The sequence below is a fragment of the Phalangium opilio genome, unplaced genomic scaffold, assembly GCF_054372755.1.
Source record: "Phalangium opilio isolate 3A_F unplaced genomic scaffold, DU_Popi_V2 ptg000088l_1, whole genome shotgun sequence".
Lineage (NCBI taxonomy): Eukaryota > Metazoa > Arthropoda > Arachnida > Opiliones > Phalangiidae > Phalangium > Phalangium opilio.
The window spans coordinates 2,066,575-2,091,675 of NW_028324193.1; the positions used below are offsets into that span (position 1 = coordinate 2,066,575).

At 38.1% G+C, this 25,101-nt stretch overlaps 4 protein-coding genes and 1 long non-coding RNA gene across 6 annotated transcripts; 3 read left to right on the top strand and 2 right to left on the bottom strand.

The window, feature by feature from the left end:
* The first annotated feature begins 2,157 nt into the window (after window positions 1-2,157).
* LOC149649028 (uncharacterized protein F54H12.2-like) lies at window positions 2,158-3,495 on the top strand. The gene has a single exon (XM_089849378.1). The coding sequence runs from the start codon at window positions 2,158-2,160 to the stop codon at window positions 3,493-3,495; it is 1,338 nt and encodes a 445-aa protein (XP_089705504.1).
* A 473-nt stretch (window positions 3,496-3,968) lies between these two features.
* LOC149649029 (uncharacterized) lies at window positions 3,969-8,541 on the bottom strand. The gene is made up of 12 exons (XM_089849408.1): window positions 8,466-8,541; window positions 8,223-8,414; window positions 7,519-8,079; window positions 6,872-7,242; window positions 6,668-6,809; window positions 6,291-6,606; window positions 5,980-6,229; window positions 5,820-5,904; window positions 5,437-5,754; window positions 4,865-5,377; window positions 4,515-4,796; window positions 3,969-4,432 (listed from the first exon to the last, which is right to left on the bottom strand). Exons 1-12 carry the CDS (start codon window positions 8,539-8,541, stop codon window positions 3,969-3,971), a joined length of 3,570 nt encoding a protein of 1,189 aa, XP_089705534.1.
* A 2,284-nt stretch (window positions 8,542-10,825) lies between these two features.
* On the bottom strand, window positions 10,826-12,190 carry LOC149649030 (uncharacterized). Its single transcript, XM_089849385.1, has 5 exons — window positions 11,821-12,190; window positions 11,565-11,739; window positions 11,404-11,491; window positions 11,113-11,342; window positions 10,826-11,035 (listed from the first exon to the last, which is right to left on the bottom strand). The coding sequence occupies exons 1-5, from the start codon at window positions 12,011-12,013 to the stop codon at window positions 10,858-10,860; spliced, it is 864 nt and encodes a 287-aa protein (XP_089705511.1). The 5' UTR covers window positions 12,014-12,190; the 3' UTR covers window positions 10,826-10,857.
* Window positions 12,191-12,785: 595 nt separating this feature from the next.
* On the top strand, window positions 12,786-13,848 carry LOC149649031 (uncharacterized). The gene is made up of 5 exons (XM_089849386.1): window positions 12,786-13,075; window positions 13,143-13,211; window positions 13,270-13,377; window positions 13,474-13,548; window positions 13,647-13,848. Exons 1-5 carry the CDS (start codon window positions 12,879-12,881, stop codon window positions 13,813-13,815), a joined length of 618 nt encoding a protein of 205 aa, XP_089705512.1. The 5' UTR covers window positions 12,786-12,878; the 3' UTR covers window positions 13,816-13,848.
* Window positions 13,849-21,023: 7,175 nt separating this feature from the next.
* On the top strand, window positions 21,024-22,226 carry LOC149649032 (uncharacterized). 2 transcript variants are annotated; one of them, XR_016371658.1, is made up of 4 exons: window positions 21,024-21,391; window positions 21,622-21,683; window positions 21,749-22,020; window positions 22,097-22,226. It is a non-coding gene; the product is annotated as an uncharacterized LOC149649032 (long non-coding RNA). The 2 variants fall into 2 exon arrangements; XR_016371657.1 differs by having other exon boundaries at window positions 21,753-22,020.
* The last annotated feature ends 2,875 nt before the right edge of the window (window positions 22,227-25,101 follow it).

Genomic DNA, 25,101 nt, shown 5'->3' on the forward strand with positions numbered 1-25,101 from the left:
GACGGATATAGATTTCTACTGTGCTGTATTGACGTATTCAGTAAATTTGCTTTCGCCGTCGCTATTAAAGACAAGAAAGGACCTACGATGGTTGCGGCGTTTAGATCCGTTTTAGAGTCTGGTAGAAAACCCAAGATTGTTCAGTCGGATCATGGGAATGAATTTCTAAATAAAGAACTGCAAAGTGAATTGAAACATTTGGATATCAAGTTTTTCGCCACACACTCGGAAGTGAAATGCAGTATAGTTGAACGATTTAATCGAACCTTGAAGGAGCGAATGTACCGATATTTTACACAAAACGACACCTACAAATACATTGACGTATTACCCGACTTATTGGAATCGTATAATAACAACTACCACAAATCAATTAAATGCAAACCCACTGAAGTGACAGAGGAAAATTCGAAAGAAATCTGGTTAAATTTGTACGGAAAAGTAAACTTCGCCGCCAGTTTCATACCCCTTTGAAATTGATGATTTAGTTAGAATTAGCAAAAATAAAGGAACGTTTGAAAAAGGGTATTTGGCCAATTATACCGAAGAACTATTCAAAGTAACAGAACGAATCCCGAGAGATCCACCGGTATATAAACTGAAGGATTTGAACTCCGAGCTCATTTCCGGTGTGTTCTACAAAGAGGAAATACAGAGAGTTGGCAAGGACCTAGAAAACTGTAAATTTAAAATTGAAAAAGTATTACGAAAACGTAAAAAACCTGACGGTACTAAAGAACTACTCGTACGGTGGAGAGGGTATAGTTCCGAATTTGATTCCTGGGTGCAAGAAATCGACGTAAAATGAGTTTCTACATCACACTACCCTCTGACTCGTCAACGCAATATTTCAAAGGAAATACTATAAGCAAGTTCAGAACGTATCTACCAGAACCTATAATTCTAGAGGGATCTCACGAGGTTGCTCTGGCTGAAATAAGCTATCCTAGAACTTGGAATAATGTAAAAAGGGAATGCGCAGTTCGCATTTGGGATAATTCGTTCGTAGGTGTTGCTTCGGATGCAATGGATGAATTCCCAGAAGAGGGATCTGGTTTTGGTGAAAGTGGACAGACAATTAACGGAGTGAATGAAAACCGGGGTATATCGATAATTATACCTCCCGGATATTACGGTTCTGTAGAGGAATTACTCGAAATATTGTCAGCCGACGACGATGCTGGTGCTACTGAAAAAATAAAATCTAGGGTTGAGTTTTCATACAACAAACCAAATCGACGGGTGATGGTTGAGTTAAAAGGGACGAACCAACTTTATATCCCAAGCGAAATTGCCATTATATTAGGGTTCACGAGGAATTCCAAAAAAAGACTTCACTGTGGTCGCCTCTATGACGGCCCCATTCAGTTGTGATATGGATGCTGGAATGCACTCCTTATTCGTATACTCTGATATAATTCAGTCTCGATCGGTAGGAGACTCTGACGTCCCTCTCTTAAGAATTATAAGTATCAACGGGAAAGATGGTGACACGGTGGAAAAAGAGTTTGCTAAACCCCATTACATGCCCATAGCGAAAAACAACTTCCAAACAATTGAAATAAACATTATGAGTGAAATGGGTAAACCGGTTAAGTTCGAACGTGGGAAAGTTCACGTCACTCTGCATTTTAGGCCCAGAAGAACTTGGCACTTGTTATAAGAACTACGTTGAATTCAATCTCCGCCCCATTTATGACGTGATTGTCAAAGTGTAAGGATGTCTCCATATAATACGGGTCACGTTTCTGTTGAGGATTATGAGGACTATTATCTAAATCAAATTGGACATGGATCCATCCCAGTATATAGAGGTTTGGCCGTGCAACGTGGTTATGGCCTGGGGTCAATTATCTCCTCGGCGTTCAGATCGGCCATGCCATTACTTAAAAGGGGTGCCACGTTCCTAGGTCGAAAGTTTTTAAACACTGGCGCGAAAATTGCGACGGATTATACAAGCGGTGTACCCATTAAACAAGCATTGAGAACTAGGGGTAAAGAAGCGGGTAAGGAAACATTGAGAAGGGCCGCCGAAGAAGTGACCAAGCTAACTGAAAACGGACGTAAAAGGAAACGCAAAGTGTCACCCATCATCAGTTCTGTTCGAGCTAAGAAGAAGAGAAGGTCGTCATCTTTACACCCGGATATATTTTAATAATGTCGCTCGCACACCCAAACTCTATGAACAGCGTCAGCTCGGAACTAAATGTTTTTCACGTACCCTATACCCAAACTGGGATAGTAGGAAGTCAATGGGTGGAGTATAACTCTACCTCCAATGTGGATGAAAATCAGGCTATTATATTTCCCGTCACCGGGAACTCCGAGACATACATGGACTTGAAAAACACGCTCCTGCATTTACAAGTAAAAGTGGTTAAAGCGGATGGGTCTCTACCTAAAGCCGCTGTGTACGATGCGAATGGTGATATAACTACTCAGGCGGATAAAGTTGGACCCGAAAACCTATTACTCTCCAGTCTTTTTAGTGAACTACACGTATCGTTGAATGATAGATCAGTTACATCATGTCCTCAACAATACGCATACAAGAGCATGATTCAAACGCTATTGACATTTGGTGGTCCAGCGAAAAAGAGTTTTTTGACCGGGGCACTATTCTACAAAGATACGGCGGGACATTTTGACGACTTTTCCGAAAATGAAGGGTTTTTGAAACGGAGTGAATTCGCCCAAAATGGGGTTATAGACTTGATTTTCGTCGTACACGCCGATATATGTCAGCAAAATCGCTTTATCCCCAATCTGGTCGATGTGAATTTTAAATTTATCAAAAGTCCCAACGAATTCTGCTTACATGCGGATGGAAATAAAGCGAAAGTTATATTTACCCACGCTTCGTTATTCATAAGAAGAGTTAAACTAACCCCCGAGATTATGATATCACACGCCAAAACCCTGGAATTGGCTACGATGAAATACCCCATAACACGTACGGAATGTAATACGTTTTCCATATCTCAAGGAAGTAAAATAGCAGTCAAAGACAATTTATTTAGCGGTCAACAACCGAATAAAGTTGTAATTGGATTTGTAGACCAGAACGCGTTTTTGGGTGATTATAAAATGTCGCCTTTTAATTTTAAAAATGAAGCGGTGACTCAAATCACCTTATCCGTTGATGGGGTTAGCGTACCCCATAAACCCTTAAGCCCCAACTTTAAGGATAACCTATGTATGAGATCGTACGCCAATCTCTTTCTTCAAACCGGACAATGGAATATCGACGAGGGTAATTTCATTGACCGTGACGAGTTCGCCAATGGTAATGCTCTTTTCGTATTCGACTTGACCCCCGACCTGAATGGTAGTTCGACTGAAAGTTTCAACTTTATAAAGAACGGTAGTGTCCGATTGGAGTTAATATTTGCCGAAGCGCTACCGGCTACAATTGCCGTCGTTTACTATTCCGAATTCCAATCTTTGATTGAAATTGACAAAAACCGAGCTGTTCTATTCGATCAAAGCTCATAATGGACTCCCAACAACTTGAGAGAATATTAAGGCGCGATCCATACGCTAAAAATCTGTTTAGGGGTATTTTTGCGGCGGATAAACTACCACTAACTGTTAAAACGTTTCCCTCTCTATACATTGTGAATACTGACACCTCAAAAGGGGGAGGAAAACATTGGACGGTTATATACATTTCGAGGAAAAAGAATACTGAATTCTTTGAAAGCTATGGAAATCCTCCGGATTTATTTAAATTTAATGATTTTGTAGAGCGAAACAGCCTAACTGTTACGTTTAATTCACGCCAACTACAGGGGGAATTAAGTCAAACTTGTGGCGGATATTGTGTCTATTTCTCGTTGTATAGATGTAGGGGAGTTAAAATGTTTGATATAATAAAACGATTTACTAAAAATAAAAATGTTAATGATCGTATGATTTCCGAATATATGTATAAGAATTACTCAATAAATTTGTCATAATTTTTCTCTTTATTTTGTATTTTTATGCCCGTGGGCTAGTGTCGTGATACCGTCATTCAAAATGTGACGCTTATCGTCACATGGGTTTAAACACAGTTTGGTTTGTTTTACAGTTTTTAAAATGTGCTTGTCACTGACAATCCTTATCATCTCCGCGGTGGTCAGCTCGCGGTTCAGCAAGCATTCGCGATAATGCGCGTGCCGGACACGTTTCTGCACGACGCGCTTGCACACGCCCTTGCACGTCTTTTTCTCTCCCTTGGCCGACAGGATACTGTACATTTTGGGTCTCAGCCCACAGAACTCCGCGATCGGTGTCCCATCTAGTTCAACCTTGAATTTACCAAGGCGTTTCTTGTTCACATCGCTGTGAAGTGGATGGTCACGTGGGTACCCCGAGAAGTCGTACATATCCGACTGAGCGGCGAAGTCTTTGAACAAGTCTTTGGTTTCTATGTGATACGTGAGACTGTCTGTAATTATACGTAATTTCCGCAAATGTTAATGTAAATGTTATGCTAAAGTAAATGATATATATAAGGACGTAAAACTTACCAGTATCTGTGAAGAGGAGTTTTGCTTTCTCCCCGTATTGTGCCCGAATTACATCATAGTGGAACTGGTACATGAGCAATTTTGATAGATCCAGAATTGCGAAACCCGTGTATATCGGTCGATTTAGGACCAGCTTCTTTTTTGCGGAGTTGATTCCAACTAGTTCGTTGTGGAATATGGTGAACCGTTCGAATGCTGGTGAACTAGCCTTTTTAACGGCTTTTTCGGCAGTCGTCACTAGTTGGAAATCCTGACGGTTCCGAAGGTTCTCCATCGTTTTTCCTAAGGGAGAAAGCAAATCATTATTATCCATACTATTTTATGTTCATTCTAATTTTATAAATACATACCAAACACGGCATTGTTCATTAATTTAAATAGGTCCTTCTCGAAATCATCAGTCGCCTTCGTCCTCTTCTCGGTGTTAAATTCTATGTACCCCTTTAACCACGCTCCTTGTTGAAACTTCAAAATTCTGTGAATTTTGCTGATTCTCAGCCCCTTTGATACGTAGTACTTTAAATTACGATAGTGAACCACGTATCGTTCCTTCTTGTTTAGGTTGGGGAGTAGTTTGGGTAGAGATTCCTTGATTTTGATGTTCAGCGAAGTCATCTGCTCTTTGGAATAGTGAGAGAGCATCTGGGGTTTTATGGACATGGATTCTGGAGCTAGTGGATAGCAGTTGTGACTATCATGGAGATATTCGGGGTACTCCATATCCACTTCAATAATATAACCCTCCGGCGAGTCATCTGGGCAACTTAGAATTTCGAGCTCGGAATTGGGGTTGGGTTCTACCCACTGGAAATTCCTCATGGGTAGAGCGTCACACATGACCGTCCCATAAAGGTTGTTGCAATCTATTACCGTTGATTGTTAGTATGTGAAAATTTAATTTAGGATAACTTGTATATCTTACCTAGATAACATATGTAACTTTCCGGTTTTGATGCGTCGTAATTATCTAGATATGTGTTGTTGGCCGCAGCGAAGCGATGACTTATCATGGATACCCCTCCCCTAATCCCCTTTTCGATGAAGAGGTGCATGTTCTCATCCAATAGCAAGTCTAGGTGCACCTTTGACATGCATAGAGCGGCTTGCCAGGCAAAACCGGGTAAGGTATATGAGTGTGCAGGGTCTAGACGATTGTACGTCATGCACATTTTGCGGAAGTTTTGAAAAACATCCGCTAGGAGGAGAGTATCGGACAGAACATACAAATCGTGGTACCCTCCTTTAAAAAATGCAATACAAATATTAGCAAATGTTCGTCTCGAATGAATGTTATCATGATCATACCCAAATTCCGAATGTTGAATGATTGCCACACGTTTTGAGCGTGAGTGTAATCATCCTGTTTAAGGGGCTCGTCCGTAAGATCGTTCTAGAAACACTCAATTGGCGGTAGTTGCTTTTCGGAGAAGCGCTTCTCGGAATCCATGTTAGTGTAGGGGTATACACCCTTCCGAAGAAGTAATTTAACTTCAGCCGGATTGAAAACGGCGTTCATGAGTGGGAATTTCTCTTGTCCTCCTTTCGCTACATTTGACACCAACGATTCGAGGGATGCAGGCAAGAATCGGATGCTATCCACAAAGCGTAGATTTCCCAGCGTGAATGAAATGTATGTCTCACTATTGGTTGCTATACAGTCAATCTTTTTGTTTCGAATCATCGCAATTTGCTGCATGATGAGATGCGCATCGCACCTATTCGGTAATCGATAATTATTAAATAGATCTAATTAGACATAATGATTATTTAAATTACCTGCTGAGATTGTGCATCACAACTGGTATGAATTTTGGTGCTTTCAATTTCAAGTTGCAACTTTGACACGCACCCCCTCTATATTTTCCAGTGTAGTGGTCGTGGTCGCGCGTTTTGATTATAGATGCCGTGAAGGATTCTTCACAAACGTAACAACAGGTCGCAGCTTCGTGTGAAGCTTCTTCGACCGTTGTTAATTGCATTGGTTTGTTCTCCTTCAGCTTCCCAACGATGATGTCGGATTCATCCAACAGCATTTTCAGGAATTTTATTGCCCCGTCAACTCCTCTGTATACTTCGTGTTTAACGAGATTTCCTATGATAGCATGAATAATTGTAAGCTAAATGGTTAATCCATTTAGGGGATTGGAATTTACCGGTTGGTCCGATGATTGCGTATGAAAAACCACACGCCTTATGTAACGCCAATGTAGTTGTTGAAGACAACGATGTGTCTGGTAAACATGTTGTCACCTTTGCGAGAATCGTTTTAAAATCGGCTACAATAATATATGGAACCTATATCGATGTAATGAAACATTATAATTTTGTCTTGCACTTGGTTATATTTAGTAAATTACCATTTGATTCCATCCAAAGTTTTTAAATTTCAATGTGGGTTCACTATGCGGCATAATCACACGTTGCGGGTCGTGTACACTACACTCACGCACGTGATTATCGTGAACTGCTTCGGTGGCGCTTCTCTTCAAGCAATATCGGCAGTAGAAGGATTGGTGACAATGTTTCGTGAAACCGTTAAACAATCGGCTAAGGTGGCGAATTAACATGTAGTGTTTTGATTTTCCATTGGAAACCAAGAGGAGATCAATTTGTCTAGATTCATGCACTTTGTTCTCGCTTACGTAACGTGGAAAATATCCTTTTTCGTACGCGAAAATATTCACTGATAAATTGTTCACCTCCTCAAACCGTTTAAGTTTAAATGTATCTAATTCAAAAGGGAAAGTGATTCCACACAAATCGAGCTCGTTCTCGTACGGCCTATAATGTGTTACACGACTTGGGGTGATTAAAGCCGGATGGAGTTTTGCTATTATCGACCACAAGAAACACTTATTGTCAGTTGGATCTTCCGGGTTAACATTTACCGTTGCCTTTTTATTTTCAATCACGGGTGGTAATTGAAAATATGTTCCACCCACTAGGGGTAAGTACTGGATAATGTTGATTTGTATAAATAATATTCGGTCTAAAACCCACCCACTTCCCATAGCTTCGAAGCTAATCATACTCTCGGCAATTTTATCTCGACTCAAGTCGATTTGTTGTGGGATAACTTCCGGTGCCAATGTGGCATGCGTAAATCCTCGGAAATATGGGCTAATTTCGGTTTCAGCGCCTGTATTTCCAAGTTCACGTGTATACCGCGCGCGAACCGTTAAATACCATTTAATCCCCTTTTTAACACTCAATTTGTTTCTGAGATATGATTCTAGTTTTTCCCGGTGTTTGTTTATGAATAAAATCGGGTCCGTTACACCGTCAGGGGCGGTGATTCGAGCCGAGAAAATCGCGTTATCGAGCGCGTTAATTTCCTCAATGTCCGGTTGTTGACTCCCGGGTTGTTCTACCGCGTTTTGTTCGGCCTCCCAATTGTCCATAAATTCATTTAACCCGACGTCATCTTGCGAGAGCAAAACATCACCATCTTCATTTTCCCTACCTCCCCCATCTTGATTTTGTCTATCCTCCCACATCTTTATAAACTCATCAAGCCCTTCGATATCTTGGGTAGATAACGGGTCATCTGGAATTGGCGCATTTTCTACATATAAATTAGGAATTAATTCCTACACCAATTCAGAAAAGATAGATTGTCTTAAACCCCTGGTTGTTAGCTACACCCTATGCATCAATGTGCAGCGGGTAAGACACCTTACAGGGGAAATCAATAAACCAAATATTTACCATTTTCTACTTTTCTTTTCTTTCCTCCGTTTGTCGGAATCGGTGCCGCTTTTCTCTTTACGGGAGAATTGGGAGGGCTGACGCGGTGTGACGGTCCGGGTTGCGGGGTTGGTGGACGCGTATTATTTTCCGCGACTTTATTTACTGCGGCTCCAACGTGGTTCATTTGCCGTTGATGGCGGTTTAAATTATCTTTCCGCGCATAACTCTTATTACAAACTGGACACGCAAAAGAAATATTACCATGTTTGGTCCGCATATGACGACTAAGGTTCGGCTGGTTGGTGAAGACATCGGCGCAAGTAGAGCAGGAGTACATCTTGAAATCGAATGTGACATAGCACCCATTTCACCTCCCTTTTATACAATTTTTAGGCCTACGTATATATTGTTTCACCCTTTCCAGTGATTCCCATTGGATAAAAATATTGGCAGCCTTAAACAGTGTATTTTTCTTGGATTTTCCGGGGTTTCCCCATCAACGTACAGAAATCCAATTGCGCCTGGTTTAAGAAGGTGTAATATGGAAGACCCAAAAAGAACCTTCTAGAAACAATGGAATGTTCTGGAATCGGAAAGAATATTCTAGATGGTCCAAGATGACCGACACTTCGTTGTACATCCGAATTCGGCTTATATTGTAGATAGTGTAAAGTCAACTATGACACTTTGATGTGAAGACTCCCTCGAGTCTAAAGCTACATTCGCAAAGGAGCGGAAATCTCTCAGTAAGCATAAAGACGAAACTGAAAGCTGGTTTTCAATCTCTCGCGCGGGTTTTGGAAAACCAGTTTCCTCCTCAAAACCAGTTTCAACTTTGCGCTAGACCTTTCCCAAAGGAGATGTTTTGATTTGTGATGTAGGGCAACGCCACTAGGGTTCCCTCGAAACTATATGATATGTAAAATGGCGATGACGGTGGCAAACAAATTGATGATCTTATTGTTATTAAAAAAGAAATTGTTGTTGATGAAGTTAATGCGAAGAAGAAACCAAATAATAATTAGAAAAAGAGCGCGTTGGTGGGTGCACCTGATATGGTTAAAAAGGAAGAAAGAAGGCGATTTTCACACTCTGGTAAGTTTTATAGTTAAGCCTTTGTATTTGGTTTTGATACATTTTATGGCCTTCATATTAAAATAACTATACTTATTTACAGATGAAGGTGATGAGACTTCACGATCATGCGTACTTTAAAAATTATTCACGTATGTCTCCCAAGCATTTTGATAAACTTCTCGGCTTACTGCATAGTTCATTAAAAAAGTACCCGGTGTCGAGAGAAGCAATATCTCCGGCCCATCGTTTGGCAGTCACGTTGCGGTAAGCATATTAAATAATTACTAATTCCATAAGATTACAAAAGGACAAAAGTACTATTTAAAAATTATCTAGGTACCTGGCTACGGGAAACAGTTTTATATCCATTGCATACGCTTTCCGGATAGGACTTTCGACAACCCATTATATTGTTCGTGAAACATGCCAAGCCATGTGGGATATTTTAAGGCCCATCTACTTAGAAGTATGCTTACATAGTTGGATCTACATGGTGCGTTGATTCATGTAATGAAAATATACTTATTCAGAGCCCTAGTGAAAAAACATGGAAGGATGCTGCCGCAAAGTATTATGCAACTTGGCAATACCCAAACTGCATTGGTGCTGTAGATGGCAAGCATGTACTAATTCAGCAGCCGAAAAATACTGGATCTATGTACTATAATTACAAGGCACGTTCAAATTTAAGGGTGTTATTTTTCATTTCTGCATTTAAATTAATGTTTTTATATATTTTAGGGCACAAATTCCATAAATCTGATGGCAGTTGTAGATGCGGACTACAGATTTATAGCCGTTGATATTGGTGCGTACGGTTCGAGTTCTGATGGTGGTGTTTTTAAAGCGTCAGCCATTGGGAGAGCTTTGGAAAATTCCCAATTGAAAATACCACTCCCTGCCATTCTGCCAGGGACTAGTATATTAGCGCCGCATGTCATGGTTGGTGATGATGCTTTCCAGTTGCGAACAGACTTTTTAAAACCGTACAATCGAGGGGACTTGGATGATGAAAAAAGGGTTTTTAATTATCGTCTCAGCCGAGCAAGGTGATAATTTTTATTTAATTAAATTTTAATATTGTAAATATTAATAACTATTATCTTGTTAAAACGTGAAGGCGATGCAGTGAAAATGCGTTTGGTATTCTAGGAGCTAGGTGGAGAATATTTCGTAGACCAATAATCCTTTCGCCTGAAAATGTGGATTTGGTGACAAAAGCAACTGTAGTTTTACACAACTTTATCATGACAGAAGAAAAAGCGCTTGAAGGACCGCAAAAAGTGTATTGCCCCCCTGGTTATGCTCAAAATGAACAATGGAGAAACGAACCAGCTAACGCATTCACAAATGTTCCACCAACTCGTGCCAGAAATTTTTTAAGAGATGCAGGTGAAGTGCGAGCTAAATATGCAGAATATTTCTTTTCTGAAAATGGCCAAGTAGCTTGGCAATGGGATATTCCCGGAGTAAAAAGGCCAAATATATTAAAAAGGTTACCATAAATGTTAAAAACTAAAATGTGTTAAATAAATTGTGTCGAATACTGGCATTTGCTTTATTTTATTAAAAAAGATTATTCAGAATCTGAATCAGAAAGAAAGGAGAATGCTGTTTGAATAAGTTTTAATTCAAATTTAGGCTGTTTTTTAGTTTTCACCCTTCGGAAAATATCCGCAATATACTTTCCGAATCTATCAGCTGCATCATCGGAAGAATGGCTGTTTGCAGATTCAGCCACTTTCATCATAACTCTGGAAACGATTATGTTTAATCGTTTACTTCCTACTTATTTATACCATGATTAAACAAGGTTCATAAAGTTGCATACTTATCGATTTTGTCCATTTCTTCTAAAATGTCATCATTTGTTCCTACAGAGCGTTTAGTTGCTTTTCGTTTCCCTTGAGTATTGGTACTGTTCGCAGCTGATGATGGTCTGGACGATGATGCTGAACTTGTGCATCTTGATGTACTTTGAGTAGATAATTCAGAAGGTTCAGCAACTTCTTCCACGATCTCTTTGTCACCAACAGTTCCTTCAGACATACTTGAGAGAATCTGATAAGATAAAGTTAATTATACTCGAAAGTTAGATGTTTTAAACATCTTTAAAACTCACTTTGTATGCTTCTGCGTCATTACTGTTTTGATGAGACATTTCCTCTACCGTTTCACTCTCATTCATTTCATCTATATTACATGAAGTTCTGCATTATAGCAGTAAGAGAACTTAAGTTAACTACACAAATTGGGAATTTAATGTATTATTAATACACATACTCTCTTTTGGATATAATATCTTTCAAGAAAAGCATCTGCTTAAAATAGGGCCATTTAATTTTGTCAAAATCCTTTTCTGGATCATATCCTGATCCAGATTTTTTAACGTTCACAACATTGAAATTGGTACGAAATTGATCCCGCAAATACTTCCACTCTCTCTTGGCAAGAGCCTCTATTAATAATATAATTATAATGTTTATACTTCAGGGATAAACGGATAAATTAAAATAATCATCCAAACTTCAATACATACTTGACATTCCTGTTGTTAGCGAAATTATGTTCCATGCTGCGTCTACTGATGCATTATCCTTATGTTCAGATAAACATTTGTCCCAGATAACTTTGTTCTCGAAAACCGCACTTATTAATTTTTCCCTCCTTTCACAAGTTAATTTTTTCTTTTCAGTAGAAACTTTCTTCAACAACTCCTTCGCGGTAGCCATGTTTAAAATAAACTTAAACACGGCTTCTTCGCGCGTTTTCGTTCCCCTTATCGCTCTTTTAATTGGTTCTTCAAATCACGTGGTACGCGGCTGAAGCTGAAAGATCAACTTGAGTTGATCTTGGCTGAAATGTGAAATCCACCCGCTTTCAGCGCCTGCTTTCAGAATCAGCCTGGAAAAACCAGTTTCAGCCGAAATGCGAAATGTTTAGCAGAAACTGGTTTTTTAAGGAAGCTTTAGGTTTCGGCTTTCAGCTTCAGCTTTCCGCTCCTTTGCGAATGTAGCTTAAGAAATTTACTCCTCCGATAAAAACCCAACTTGTATCTTTAACAATAGTAGCAGGTACACTCGTACACGAGGGGTTTGACACCCGAGTTCCGAATGTATATATATGTTATAGCGTTTGACCACCCAGGATAGAGGCTGAATATCACCTCGATCGAGAAGTCAAGTTGACATGTTTGGTTAAGACGCACGTGTTTTCGCCTTCTAGATGGTTCGAAACGAGGGGTCGGATACGTACTAATTCAATGTACCATGTCCTTTAAGTTATCAGTATATTTTGAACAAGTGGATGACCACCCAGCTAAGCTTGATTTCTTCGCGCTTTTTGGGTTTTTGGGGGGAATCCCGAATGAAACCACTGATTCATAGATGTATGGTTTTTAATCCTACAATTCATACTAACTGTTTGAAGTTCTATTGTAATTTGGAGAAAATCCGAGGAAGGGTTAGAGGTTTTCATACTACATGTTGAACCCAGGGGCATGGGCCATTTTTGAAAATTTGGTCACAACGATTTTTTCTGTCCTAGTGGCAAGTTGAGTCCCATTAATTTTTTAAAAACTTTTAAATTAAATTGAAAATGGTTCTGGGTCGCGTCCCTATGGGGGACATGTCTTGGGTGTACGCACCAGAAACTCCTCCTCCACTAATAATTGAGGAAATGGAGGAAGATTTTATCTTAGATGAGGGAGATAATGAGGTGTTAAACTTCATCGTCGAAAACGGAGATGACGCTGACTCCGTAAACACTTTCCCAATCATCCATCCCGGGGATATGTAAGTGTATTTTTCTATTATTATTGTTGTGTAGTATCAATACTTAAGATTGTTTTAATGTGATTAGCGCCGACCTCGGTGATTTTGATGATTTTGATGAGGAAATTGTTCTCAACATAAATTGTGACGGATACCGGTAAATACATCCATATTTATACACCCCACCATTTGTACCGCTAATTGATTTCGTTTAGAATTATGGACACCATACGGGTTTTGTTACTCCCCAGCATGGCCACCCCCTCCATCCAGGCCCTCTTGGTCACTCTAGAGGACATTATTGCGGGATATATACGCCCAAGGTGTGTATTGAAGATATAGATAATATATTGATTAATTATTAATTATTAATAGTATTTCATTTATTTGTTAATATATTTTTCTACCCCTCCGCTTAGTCCGACAAGGGATGCCAATGGGGCTTACCCCACCCCGGACGGGGGATCACCATCCCCTAACTGCGATGGATATGGGTATGACACACTATCAAATATTTAATTCAATTTACATTAATTACAATATACATATATTCGCTAAAACATTTTTTTTTCCTCTTATGTACTATTATCAGCGTTCAAAACGCCGTATTCACGCTCATGATGAGGAGGCGGGATGCCCGCAATAATAGTGGGGAGGAACAGGAGCTCGCCGCCCACCTCGACAGGGCGGTAATTGAGCATGTTGGGATTGCGGTCAATCGGAGTATATGTGATAATTACGCGGTGTCGTATAAAATTTAAAAAAAAAAAACAACATAATAAATAAAAATAAAACTATATTCTGATTTTTTAATTTTATTCGTCTCCTAAATTTTTATTTACAATTTCTTTGTGGTTATAAATCCACTCGGAAAATAATATACATTTTGAGAGTGCACACAAATACTTCTTATTATTACGGACAGTTTTATGATTAAGCATACATGTAATCATCGGACCATCATCGTCGATTTCGTTGGCTTTGGGACATCCTACTCCATTCAAGTCTATAACTTCACGATTAATAAGGTTCAACAAAAAGAAGCACTTTTCCTCCCCTTTACAGAATACATGGTCGTAGCCTTGAACAGCAGATCGTAGGCACTCCCCAAGTTTTTCGTAGGGCGTTACTCCATCATCCCATCCCAGACCATGTAGGTTGTTTAGGAGCCACCTGTTCTGACGCACAGTGTCGTATGTAAGTTCTTTTTCACTGTATGGGGGCGCGAAAGACCATGAGCCAACCCTCGGAGTTTTCTCGACGCTTGTAATGGCTACCTCCTTCGCGATTTGTTCCCGTTCAACTCCAACAATTCGCCCGGTAAGAAAATCAAAGTCAACGACCACGGATTTCTTAAGCCTTGGTGAAGGAAAAAAAAATCCCCCATTAACACTGATATATACGGTTCAAACTTTAACTTTAAAAAATAATAAGTACACAAAAACTATACTTACATTGTACTTGTTGGATGGTCCTTCCTTCCTCGTCGAGCTTGAGTGAGATTGTGATGGTGGTTTAACTTGGGGTCCTGGCTATTTATACCATTTAATATGATCATCATCCTAGCTTTGACTGTACATTAATGGCGGGTTTTTTCGAGAAGATTATTCTCGAACAATCTACAACTTTGACTGTACATTTTACGTCATGGCCTTAAACAACGTTAACTTGGGTTTTACGGGGAATTTTAATTTTTCTAGAATGATCTAGAATAGTCGGTAGAGCTGGGTTTTTACGGGGATTCTTTATTTCCCCCCCCCAACGTCATCTGGAGTTTCATACCCCCTTAACCATTTGATTAATACGGGCGAAATTAATGGTTCAAATTTTAATCTAATTAACATATTAAAATACTGTTTATTTCTTAAATCAAAATTCACCCTATCTTCATACTCCAATGTATGTACTTCTACATCCGAGAATCGAACACGCTTCATTGACCTGTCAAAAACACCCCTTGCAGGTGCGGGGATGAGAGGGGTGAGTCAATCAAAAAAACGCCCACTTGTAGGTCTGATAGAGGGGTGAGTCAATCAAAAAGGCATACGTTTTCTCACCCGCCATCTTGCAATCCTCAATCCTCATATCCTCAATCCTCATATCCTCAATCCTCCCTGCCTTCCACTGTACCTGCACTGGGAACGGCATATTTCCCCTACTTACAAAGATCCTCATATCTTGCATGAGACTGTCTCATCCAAGCTCAAATCAGTAATTCGAGGCCACGACGTCGTGCACTGACCCAAGCTTCGTCTTTCCTGACAGAACCTTAACACAGAGGGCAATTGAACACTTGGCTGACAAGGAAAAGGCCAAAAGGCTATTCGCAATAACTTTCCAAATAGTGGACATTTAGGTGTTTGTCGCTCGCCCAAGGGATTTCTCCGCCTCTCTTCGCAAGCATCTCATCCGTCATCTACATCCGCACCTTTTAAGACCTCTTTGGACCCTCTACGAGCAGTCTTTCTCAAGGTAAGTCCTAGATTTTTAGTATCTCTATCATAGCGTTAATCTGGGCAGCTATCCACGTGTTGGGCGCTTGCCCAAATGATTTGTCCGCCTCAAGACGCCACGAACTTCCTCCGTCGTGTCCGTCTGCATGTTTTAAGAGCTTGATTACCCTCCCTCGACCATTATTTACGAAGATAGGCACTTCTAAAATTTTGGCCATTTTCGGTCAACGGAGACAGTTTCCGGATTTTCGTTGCTATTTTTTTATTGTCGGCTATCAAACGCTGGACGTTCATCTATTCTTACATACATTTTTCCGATCTTTCTAATGAGACTAACCGCGCATTTATAGGCCCATTATTTTCATGACATGTCAATTTTTTGAAAATGGTAATGCTATTTTCTTTTTACGCAGGCTGAATTGGGGCGAATGAATGTTTACCCCTTTTCTAGACCTTTTATTTTAAGGCTGGCCGTTAGAAGAGCCGAACCGAGTAAGTAATACGTAATATTCCAACTTAATACGCTTAATTTAAGGCGATAATTTTGATTTAGAACCATAATTAAGAACTTGCCTCATTAAGCCTCGGCCTTTTAGCAGACGACACTTGCCGTGTAGAGAGAAGGACGCTGTAACCAGGCAACTGAATCAGAGCGCATGCGTCAAGAGCGCCCAATCGCTTTCGTGGGAGCCAAATTTGAAATGCGCAGATCTAAACCTTGTCACTGTGGGCAATCGAACGCAGATATCATGTAAATTAAAGCAATTAAAAACACACTTGGCTTTATTTAACGGCACAAATAGTTTAAAGTTATCACTGATCCGCGAGCCGTAAATATCTCGACGAATTAGGAGAACAAGTATGCGATTGAAAGTCGTAACACCAGGTTTAATTTCAGACGAGATTCACAATAATGATATTACTTTCGCGCTTTATTACTCCAATCGATAGGAGTCAGTTGGGCATCGGGTTGCTGCAATGTCACTTATAATTAAGTCTTTAAATCTTACGATTAATAAGAGTTACTTTTAATACATACAGAGTTATGGTTATTGAGTTATGTTAATATCAGGTGCGTTACTTTATGAACTCACGGTTATTGGGTTGCGTTAACATCAGGTGGGTTTAGGGTTATTTGGTTATGTTAACATGAGGTGGGCTTCTTCTAATTACGCCGATTGGGTAACTTGTTTTTATTTTTATTTCGTAAATTTAACATCAGGTTTGCTAAAAAAGGGTGCAGTGGCGTCGTTAGGATTATTTCACACACAGGCTGAAAAATTGTAGGCCCTCAGGGTCGTCCAATTTTATATCCCCCTTTGAAAACGGTTCAGGCCCGGTCTTTAATTTTTTTTATTGATGCTAGATTCTTTAATCACATTATACACTTAAGCATATAATAATACGCAAAAAAGTTCAACCGTCTATTGTTACTTTTCCCGAATACATTTATAACTAAATCCGGTCGGCATTTGGATTGGATAATATCTGTTTGTTTTATCTTTATTCATAATTTGAAATTATCCACGGGGAGTCTATGATTAATGCAATGTAATCACGAATAATTATCTGATTATTATCCATGAATAACTGATTAACCCAAAATTCTGTGGATTCTCTTGTCCAAAGGCCGACCACTAATCAGGATTCTCCCTTAATTAGTTTGATAAATCTCTATTCACTGAAATCCTAGCTAAATTTGATAACCTGTCCTCAGACATCGTAGTGCGCAGGTACGTTTTTAATCTTTTGAGAATGGTAAAACTTCATTCACCTGTGGTATTGGCGACCGGAGTTGTCATGACGATTTGAAAATACTTAAACAAATCTGGAAACCCAACCTCTAAAGATGCTAAATATTTGAAACACTCATCGATTTTTTCGAATTACTGCGCTTTCAATAAATTCTTGTCCAACAAGCGAATTATGGTCAATCTATCATATTTCTTAGCAAAATCTTGAATATCTATTACGTTTAAAAAGATTGGGGAACTTGGGTCAGCAGCTAAAAGTACTTGAAACAAATCAACATTTTTAAGAAGTCTATTTTCCATTTCCGAGACAAATCTATCAATTATTATTACCTTAGTTCCACCCCTAATGTTTCTGCTTCCGTAATTCAATTTCCAGTAGTATCAAATTTTTGGTTTGGTGTTATTTTTCGCTTCCCTACCTTGCTAGGTATTAACGATAAACTATTTACATTAGGAATAGTCATTAAAACGGTTTCAGCTATTTCTGAAGCACTTTTGGGAAAAAATTCAAAAACCTAAAGCTCTACGATATCCTAGGTCTATAGAAAATTACCGGAAACGAGTGTAAGTGAGAGAACGTTGCACAGATAACGAAAACGAGAAAACAGGTAGAACTGTTTGTTCCGATTATAGATTAACCAGCCACCCAGGGCTTTACCTATAGTAAAACAAGTCGGTTGACGGACGACGGCCGGGACTCTGGGTCGCCAAACAGTAGTTCAATACCTTAGCTATCCCCTTCGCTTTATTAAGGAGGGTTGGGGATGCGAGAGGTAAAATACTAGATCTTCAAAAGATTTTTTACTTTCTTTCATTCTTTGGAAATTGCAAAAAAGAAAAGCGATTTGCCATAAGTAAATGACATTGAAAAATAAGTACGACAAAATATTTTCACAAATTAAGGCCTAATTATGAGAATTTTGAGTCCCCTTGGAAATATCAACATAGGCTTAAGCCAATCCCACCCTACCTGTGGCGACGCCACTGAAGGGGTGATGGTAAAGTCCAGCCAGATACCAGTCCTAGCAGATACCGAGTTCCCAATGAGTTTTGAGTAGAAGGCCTGCCAGCTTTACTCGCGACCCATGTTAAAAAAACTTTTAACGAAAGCGCCCCTACTTCCAACATAAATTTCGCGGTAGTGCTAGAGTCGGTTTCAAAGCATTTCTATCAGCTTTGAACATTGATTATTTGCCAAATAACGGACGTAAAATTACGAAATACGCCTCAAGATTGAAATTAAAACATACGCGACTAATCTTGTAAAATTTAGCTAATATCTTTGAAATGCTCTGAAGCGAATCCACTTATGAAATTTGATCATCGTAGAAAAAGCATTACGAGTCAGGGTTTGTAGCGCAAAAATGTCCAAAGTTGGAACTGGGGGCATGGGACTCTTTCGCTACTAGCTTTTGAAGGCGGGTCTCGTGTAAAGCTGGCGGGCCTTCTAGCCACCGCTATTCCAATATGACGACGGTAAACTGGACAAAAGGATACTAAGTAAGTATTAGTAAGTAAGTTTGGAATGTTCAATCTTTCTTGTCATTTTTGAATTAATGTTCCGCGCTTTATTACATCTTCAAGTTTTGAGTTTTTCATAGCGTTAGCGTATGAAAGAATTGATTCTGAATTCGAAGAGAAAGTATCGCTTTTAAAGTTAGAGTCAATTCTGTATTACTTTGAAGTATTTCGTTATTAATTAAAATTTCAAAATGGAAATTGTTTTAAAATCTTGGTTTTCAAAGTTTATGTGGAGCGGAACTGATCCGAGAAATAGTATCTGACAGTCCTTTGAAATTACTCCTTATTAGACGCGTGATACAACTTATAGACTTATGCGATACATATTATAGACTTACGAGTTCCGTCTCATAGGCCGCTGGCTATTCGACCTATCACATTATAGTGAGAGAAGTTTAGCTAGTAAGTCATCTTTTCGTCCGTGAAAATATTATTTTTTCCTTTTAAAATTAGCTTGATTAAAAACTTAGTTTGCGTTATTCGTTGGTTTGAAAACCTTTCTTCAAATTTAACTAGTTCCTACAATTAATAAAAGTTTCGTCAAGGAACATCAGGACTTCGCATTCGAGAAACGTCACCGTAAGTACAATACTAAGACTCGGCGATTGTCGTCATTTTTATATAGTTTTTATTACGATTAGCCATACTCGCGCGTTAATTATTTTTCTCAACAAATTAAAATTAGTAATTGAATGGTAATTGTTTGAATGTATTGAGCTGATTTATAAAAATGCGTGGGATCTAGTATCTTTAAACGCGATTGTCCTTCTTGGAAAGTGCCGATAATCTCTCAAATTGAAAGACGGGCAATTAGACGCGGGTTAAGATGCATATTTCCCAGGGTGTCGGGTACGCCTGTGCGAGTCCAGTTTAATTTTACATAATTAATAATACAAGAATTATAATAAATTAATTTCTAATAAGGATAAATTTTACTAACAAAGTATAAATTTCACGACGACAATGACGCGCAGTAACAAAAATTTTTAACTTTTGGTTTCGGTTCGCTTGACTACACTGAGAGAAATTTCTGTAGTTTGAACAGAAGTATTTTACAGTATTGAAATGTAAAAAATATTAACGGAGTTTTTCTGCAGAAATAGAAACACAGTAAAACCGTTTCTACTATTTTACGGAAAACATCTGTATATTTCACTGATTGAACTGGTATTTCTAATTCTAACTGTAAAAATTACACATTCGTTTCTGTAATTTTGGATCCTCAGTTTTGATCGGTGAATTCCACAGAAATGTTTTACAGGGTGACTGCTCGATAGGCTTTGCAGGCATTTACTGTATATTTTACAAAAAATATTTTATAGAAGTATCTGTGAAAAATACAGCTTTACTTATTTGATTGGTAAAACAGATGCATTCTGTAAATTTTGCAAAAAAATTACACAGAATGACTGTTTTGTAGGTATTGCAGATATTTTCTGTACCTTCATGGTATTATCTGTTAGTTTTAGTCCGAAATTGTGAATATGACAGATTTGCGTATTTGATTGGTAAAACAGATGCCGTTTGTAAATTTTACAGATATTGTGCTACCATTACTTTGTTAACGTTACTAGCAAACTGTGAAAACTACAGTTTATTGGCGATTAAACAAGCAAAGTATGTTCTATGTATAATTTTCAGATACGTGTGTTACCGGAAACCTTTAATAATGTTCAAAACTGCAAAAACTAAAAGATTTGATTCTTTAATGTTTCATTCACTTTTTCCCCCAAATTTTACGGTATCTATTTTGGGAAAATTACAGGTAAACCCATATAATTTCTACATTAATTTTGACAGACTATTTTCTGTAATTTTTATTGCTCCCACTTCTTTAACCAATGGTGAACTCAAAAATAATCGACCTCTGTTTGACAGTAAAAATACTAGACCTAATTTTAAAATAGCTCCTATCATTTATGGTTTAACTAATATATAATTTTCGAGTTGCAAATCTTCAAATTCCACCTTGTCCGTTTATGTGTAATAAATATAGCTTTTAAATATATAGTCTAAACCCAAAGTTTCGACGAGATGCAAATCAATGCATATAATTGAAGTAACAGGTGAAAAATGCATCATTTTTTAGTCAATTTAATTTTTTAACTCATCGTGTAGGGGACTAGACTATACATTTTTGGTTCATGAGATGTTTATATTTAGAGTGCATTTTCTATAAGATTTAGTAAATATTCTACAAATTAGTAAATTTTTATATTATTATTTATTTGGTCCCGAGAGATAAAGTGTAAGAACTTAATAATGCTAAAAAACGAGTGCACGTGGATTCGAGAGAGAGTTCACCGGCCCCCACCTTTAGAATGGAAAATAACCGCAACCCCAGGAGGGGGAAATTCTTTGGAAAAAACTAGGAGGCTCCGCTGGGTCAAGAGAGAGACTTTAACCCTTTTTTGTCACTTCCCTCTGGGCTACAAAGTTTCCATTGTGCGCGGTCGAGTTCGGGTTTTTTTGGACAGGTTCGATATCTACGGTCTCCACGCGGGTAATGCAGGTGTGGTTCTTAGAGCCAGAAATGAAACGCGACTTACTGAGTATTATATTACCTCGTTTACCAGCGCCCATTAAGTGAGATTCCACAATTTGAACAAGTAAGTTAAATACATTTCAGCATTCTGTATGATAAATGATCTAGTTATAAAAGGTGAATTTTGCTGTTTATTTTTAATAGAAGACAATTGAAAATCCATAAATCGGTTACTTATCTTTGGAGTTAATCAAACAGTTTTTCTTTAAAAATAAGGAGATAAAGCCTAGATCATTTATATATTGAATTTATTATAGAACCAAAACTCAAATTTATGTGTATGTTTGTTTACAGACTATGACTAATATAGAAATACCACCTTGATTATTGCGTCATAACGAGTGCCAACTAAACAAGTAAGTTATACATGTTTGCATTGTTTACATTTAAATAGGCCCTAATACTGCAGCCCCTTGGCCAGATAGGTTTTTCTTTACTTTTTACGGAAATTCAAATGCCGCTTAAAAAATATCAGCCATTATTGCCTTACATTGGCCCTTAAAGGGAGAATGAAATAGTCAGAACAGGTCAAGTGAAAGTCTAGGAAGCTGAAACCAAAATTTTTTGTCCGTCTTCAAAATGTCGTGAATGATTACACCTAACAACGAGAATTTTACCGTTCTTTGGATTGTATTTGGTTTTAAATATCGAGTATCCAGAAAAAGCGAGCACAGATAAGGAATTAATCCAAAGGTATAAAATCGTCTTTCTCATATTTTCCCCTTATTGTGTATTGAAATCCATGTTAATATAGTTTTTAAAATGGTAGAAAACCAAAAATCTCACATTGAAAACCTGTTTTTCTGCAAGATTTCTCTTTTTTGGCACTCAGAGTTTGTAGTTAAAAGCTGTTGTTAATTTAATATTAATCATTTAATTATTTTTCCTTTAGATGCACCGCGAAGATTAATCCAGAAAATCGCAAAGGGTGTAAGTCCAAAAATTATGTTTTTGATTAAAAAATATTTTCGAGTTTGGCTGACTTTGAAGGATTTTAAAGTCATTGTAATTTTTAAAGGTTTGGCCTTTACTTTTATTAAAATTTTGCATATATTAAAAAAAAAATTCATTTATAAAATAATGAATCGTTATCAAAGGGAACTCGTTTTCAAAAATGACTTTTACCGAAATTCACGGAATCAATGACTAAGTTCCCACATCACAGGATATAATCAGGCTACAATCGGTATGTCTTTAATTCTTTGGGTGTAATGTTCTTAGATAAAATTTTTGAATTTTATAGCCTTACAAGTAATAAAAACAATGTTTCTGCAAATATTGGAGACATTAATCTTGCATTGAATGATGCAAATTGAGTTAACGTGCAAAACAGTGATTTTGATCTGACATTTCTGTGAAATTTACAGGTTCAACACTGAATAATTCTGTTAAATATATCATATCATCTGTTTAAAGTACTGATATTGAACGCACTCCAAAAAAGTAATATACAAATGTTTCTGTAAAATCATCAGATTTTTAACACCAATAAAACGATGGACTTTACACGGGTTTCTGTAATTATTACACATTTTAAAAGCTGGCATATACAGTTCTTTCTGAAATAACCACAGACATTAGTTTTAGATCAGAACAGTTATTTCTGAGAATTTTACAGATTTTGAAAGCAGATCTATACAGTTATTTCTGTAAAAACCACAGTACTTAATTCCACATAAAAACAGTTATATCTGTAAATAATGCAGATTTTCAAAACCGATCTACACAGTTATTTCTGTAAAAACCACAGACCATTATTTCAGATCAAAACAGTTTTTCTGTAAGAATTACAGATTTTCAATACAGATCAAAACTGTTGCATTCATAGTTATTTCTGTAAAAACTACAGAATATGGTTACAGTTTTAACTTGTAAAATTGACATAAAAACTTCTGTTTTGGAGAAAAACGAATAACCTATAATTTTTACAGAACCGTTCTGAAAATCGAGAAAACCGTAGTTGCTGTTATTTTTACTGATATTTTCTGGCATCACGTGCTGCCAGAAGTTTTCTGTTTTTTTCACTGAACATATTTTTCTCAGTGTACTTTAGCTGAAGTCAAATTTTTGTCCAATCACCTGTCTATTCTAAACTTTAAATCGATTAAACCCTACTAGATGCGGCTCTTTACTTAAAATTACGGGTCAGAAAGTAAATATTTTTGGAGTTGAAAAGGCGTCAAGTCTCGGTTCGAGTCCTCCTCGAGTCCAATAGTGAAGATTTTTAAGGACTCGAAATAATTTTCAAGTCCCAAAATTTTGATTTTCGAGACTCGATTTTCGAGTTTTTCGCACAGGCCTTGTGTCTGGTGCCCAGAATTTAGAATAGAATGCGATGAATAGAAGACGCGTGCTTTTGGTTTCATTTTTCCAGCTTATGGGTTGTAATTTAGCAATCTTAAAGGTAGCGCGATAGTTTTTCCATGGATAAAGAATGCCCGAGAGCGTGAAATTTCTTTCCACTGTAGAGGATAGGCAACTCCCTACAGCTTATTCCGTGTATTACAACATCAGTTGTCAGCGAGCGTAAACCTAGGTCTCTATTTAACCTAGCTTTGTACGTGCTGTCAAGAGACCAAAGGATTTTCAGGATCTTCAGGATTTAATATCGTTTAAAATATCCCGAAGGGTTTTAGCCTCTTGTCAGCACGCGCAAGGCTAGATTACATGGAGACCTAGGTTTGCGCGTGCTGACAACCGTTGTTGTAACAGAGTATATTCGGAATAAGCTGTAGTTCGAGATAGGGAGTTGCCGATCCTGTAGCGTCGTGATAATAAAAGTTCAAGGTGACGCGCATTCTTTATCCATGGTTTTTCACTACATCGTTTGATGAACATCGAACGATGGGCTATTACTTTCACTTGGTCTGAAGAAAAAGTATCGTTCGCCTTTTTAAAGGGAGAGTGAAAACGGAAAAGAAGCGGTCATGATTTAAATAAGAGTGCGGTGCGGATGCGCAATGCCACATATTTTTGAAGAAACTTTTTAAATGACATCCGTTAGGAAATGCTATAATTGATTTTAAATTTTAGCCAGACTTAAGTAGAGAATGAAAACGAAACCGAAACCCTAAACCAAATTCATTTCAATCGCTTACGTATTTCCTATTCGTAACCCTAAGAAAAATTCTCTTTCAAACGCTTACGCGTCGAAGGTCCATAGGCGATTTCAAAAGGGTGGTCCCTAAATCATTGGCAATTTTTAAGCTCACTCGAGTTGCTACTCACTTATTCAATGGTGACCTATACTTAATAATTGGTAATATTTAAAGGGCATCGAGGAGCTATTCACTAATTCATAAGTAATGATTGGCGTTTTGAGGGACTACTAACTCAATCATTTTCGATTTCAAAAGTGTCGAGAGTCAACCTACTTATTCATAGCCGATTTTTAAAGGGAGTTGAGGGGCTACTAACTTAATCATTGCCTGTTTTAGTGGGTGTCGAGGGGCTACTAACTTTATCTTTGGAGATTTTAATAAGCAGTCGAGGGGCTACTTGCTTAATCATTGCCTGTTTTTAATGGTACTCACTCAATCTTTGCCGACTTATAAAAGGGAGTCGGGGAGGCTACAGAATGATTCCTCTTATCTGTATGGAATGGGCAACGCTAGTATAGCTACGTAGATGGTTGCCGTTTTTATTTTAATGGGGAAAGAGTCGTATGGGTGAAAAGGTACTATAAAGCTAACACTATTAGCCATACATTAGCAGGGTCAAGCTCGACTCAAATAACATTCTTGATTAGCCGAAACCACTTTGGCCGAGAATGTT

Coding starts and splice junctions, on each gene's coding strand:
- LOC149649028 (XM_089849378.1), top strand. CDS start 2,158: ATGTCGCTCGCACACCCAAACTCTATGAACAGCGTCAGCTCGGAACTA.
- LOC149649029 (XM_089849408.1), bottom strand. CDS start 8,541: ATGTACTCCTGCTCTACTTGCGCCGATGTCTTCACCAACCAGCCGAAC. Junction 5,378..5,436: donor AAGTTACATATGTTATCTAG/GTAAGATATACA, acceptor CAACGGTAATAG/ATTGCAACAACCTTTATGGG. Junction 4,797..4,864: donor AATGAACAATGCCGTGTTTG/GTATGTATTTAT, acceptor TTTCTCCCTTAG/GAAAAACGATGGAGAACCTT.
- LOC149649030 (XM_089849385.1), bottom strand. CDS start 12,013: ATGGCTACCGCGAAGGAGTTGTTGAAGAAAGTTTCTACTGAAAAGAAA. Junction 11,740..11,820: donor GCTAACAACAGGAATGTCAA/GTATGTATTGAA, acceptor TATTATTAATAG/AGGCTCTTGCCAAGAGAGAG. Junction 11,036..11,112: donor GAAATGGACAAAATCGATAA/GTATGCAACTTT, acceptor AATCGTTTCCAG/AGTTATGATGAAAGTGGCTG.
- LOC149649031 (XM_089849386.1), top strand. CDS start 12,879: ATGGTTCTGGGTCGCGTCCCTATGGGGGACATGTCTTGGGTGTACGCA. Junction 13,076..13,142: donor ATCATCCATCCCGGGGATAT/GTAAGTGTATTT, acceptor TAATGTGATTAG/CGCCGACCTCGGTGATTTTG. Junction 13,212..13,269: donor ATAAATTGTGACGGATACCG/GTAAATACATCC, acceptor GATTTCGTTTAG/AATTATGGACACCATACGGG.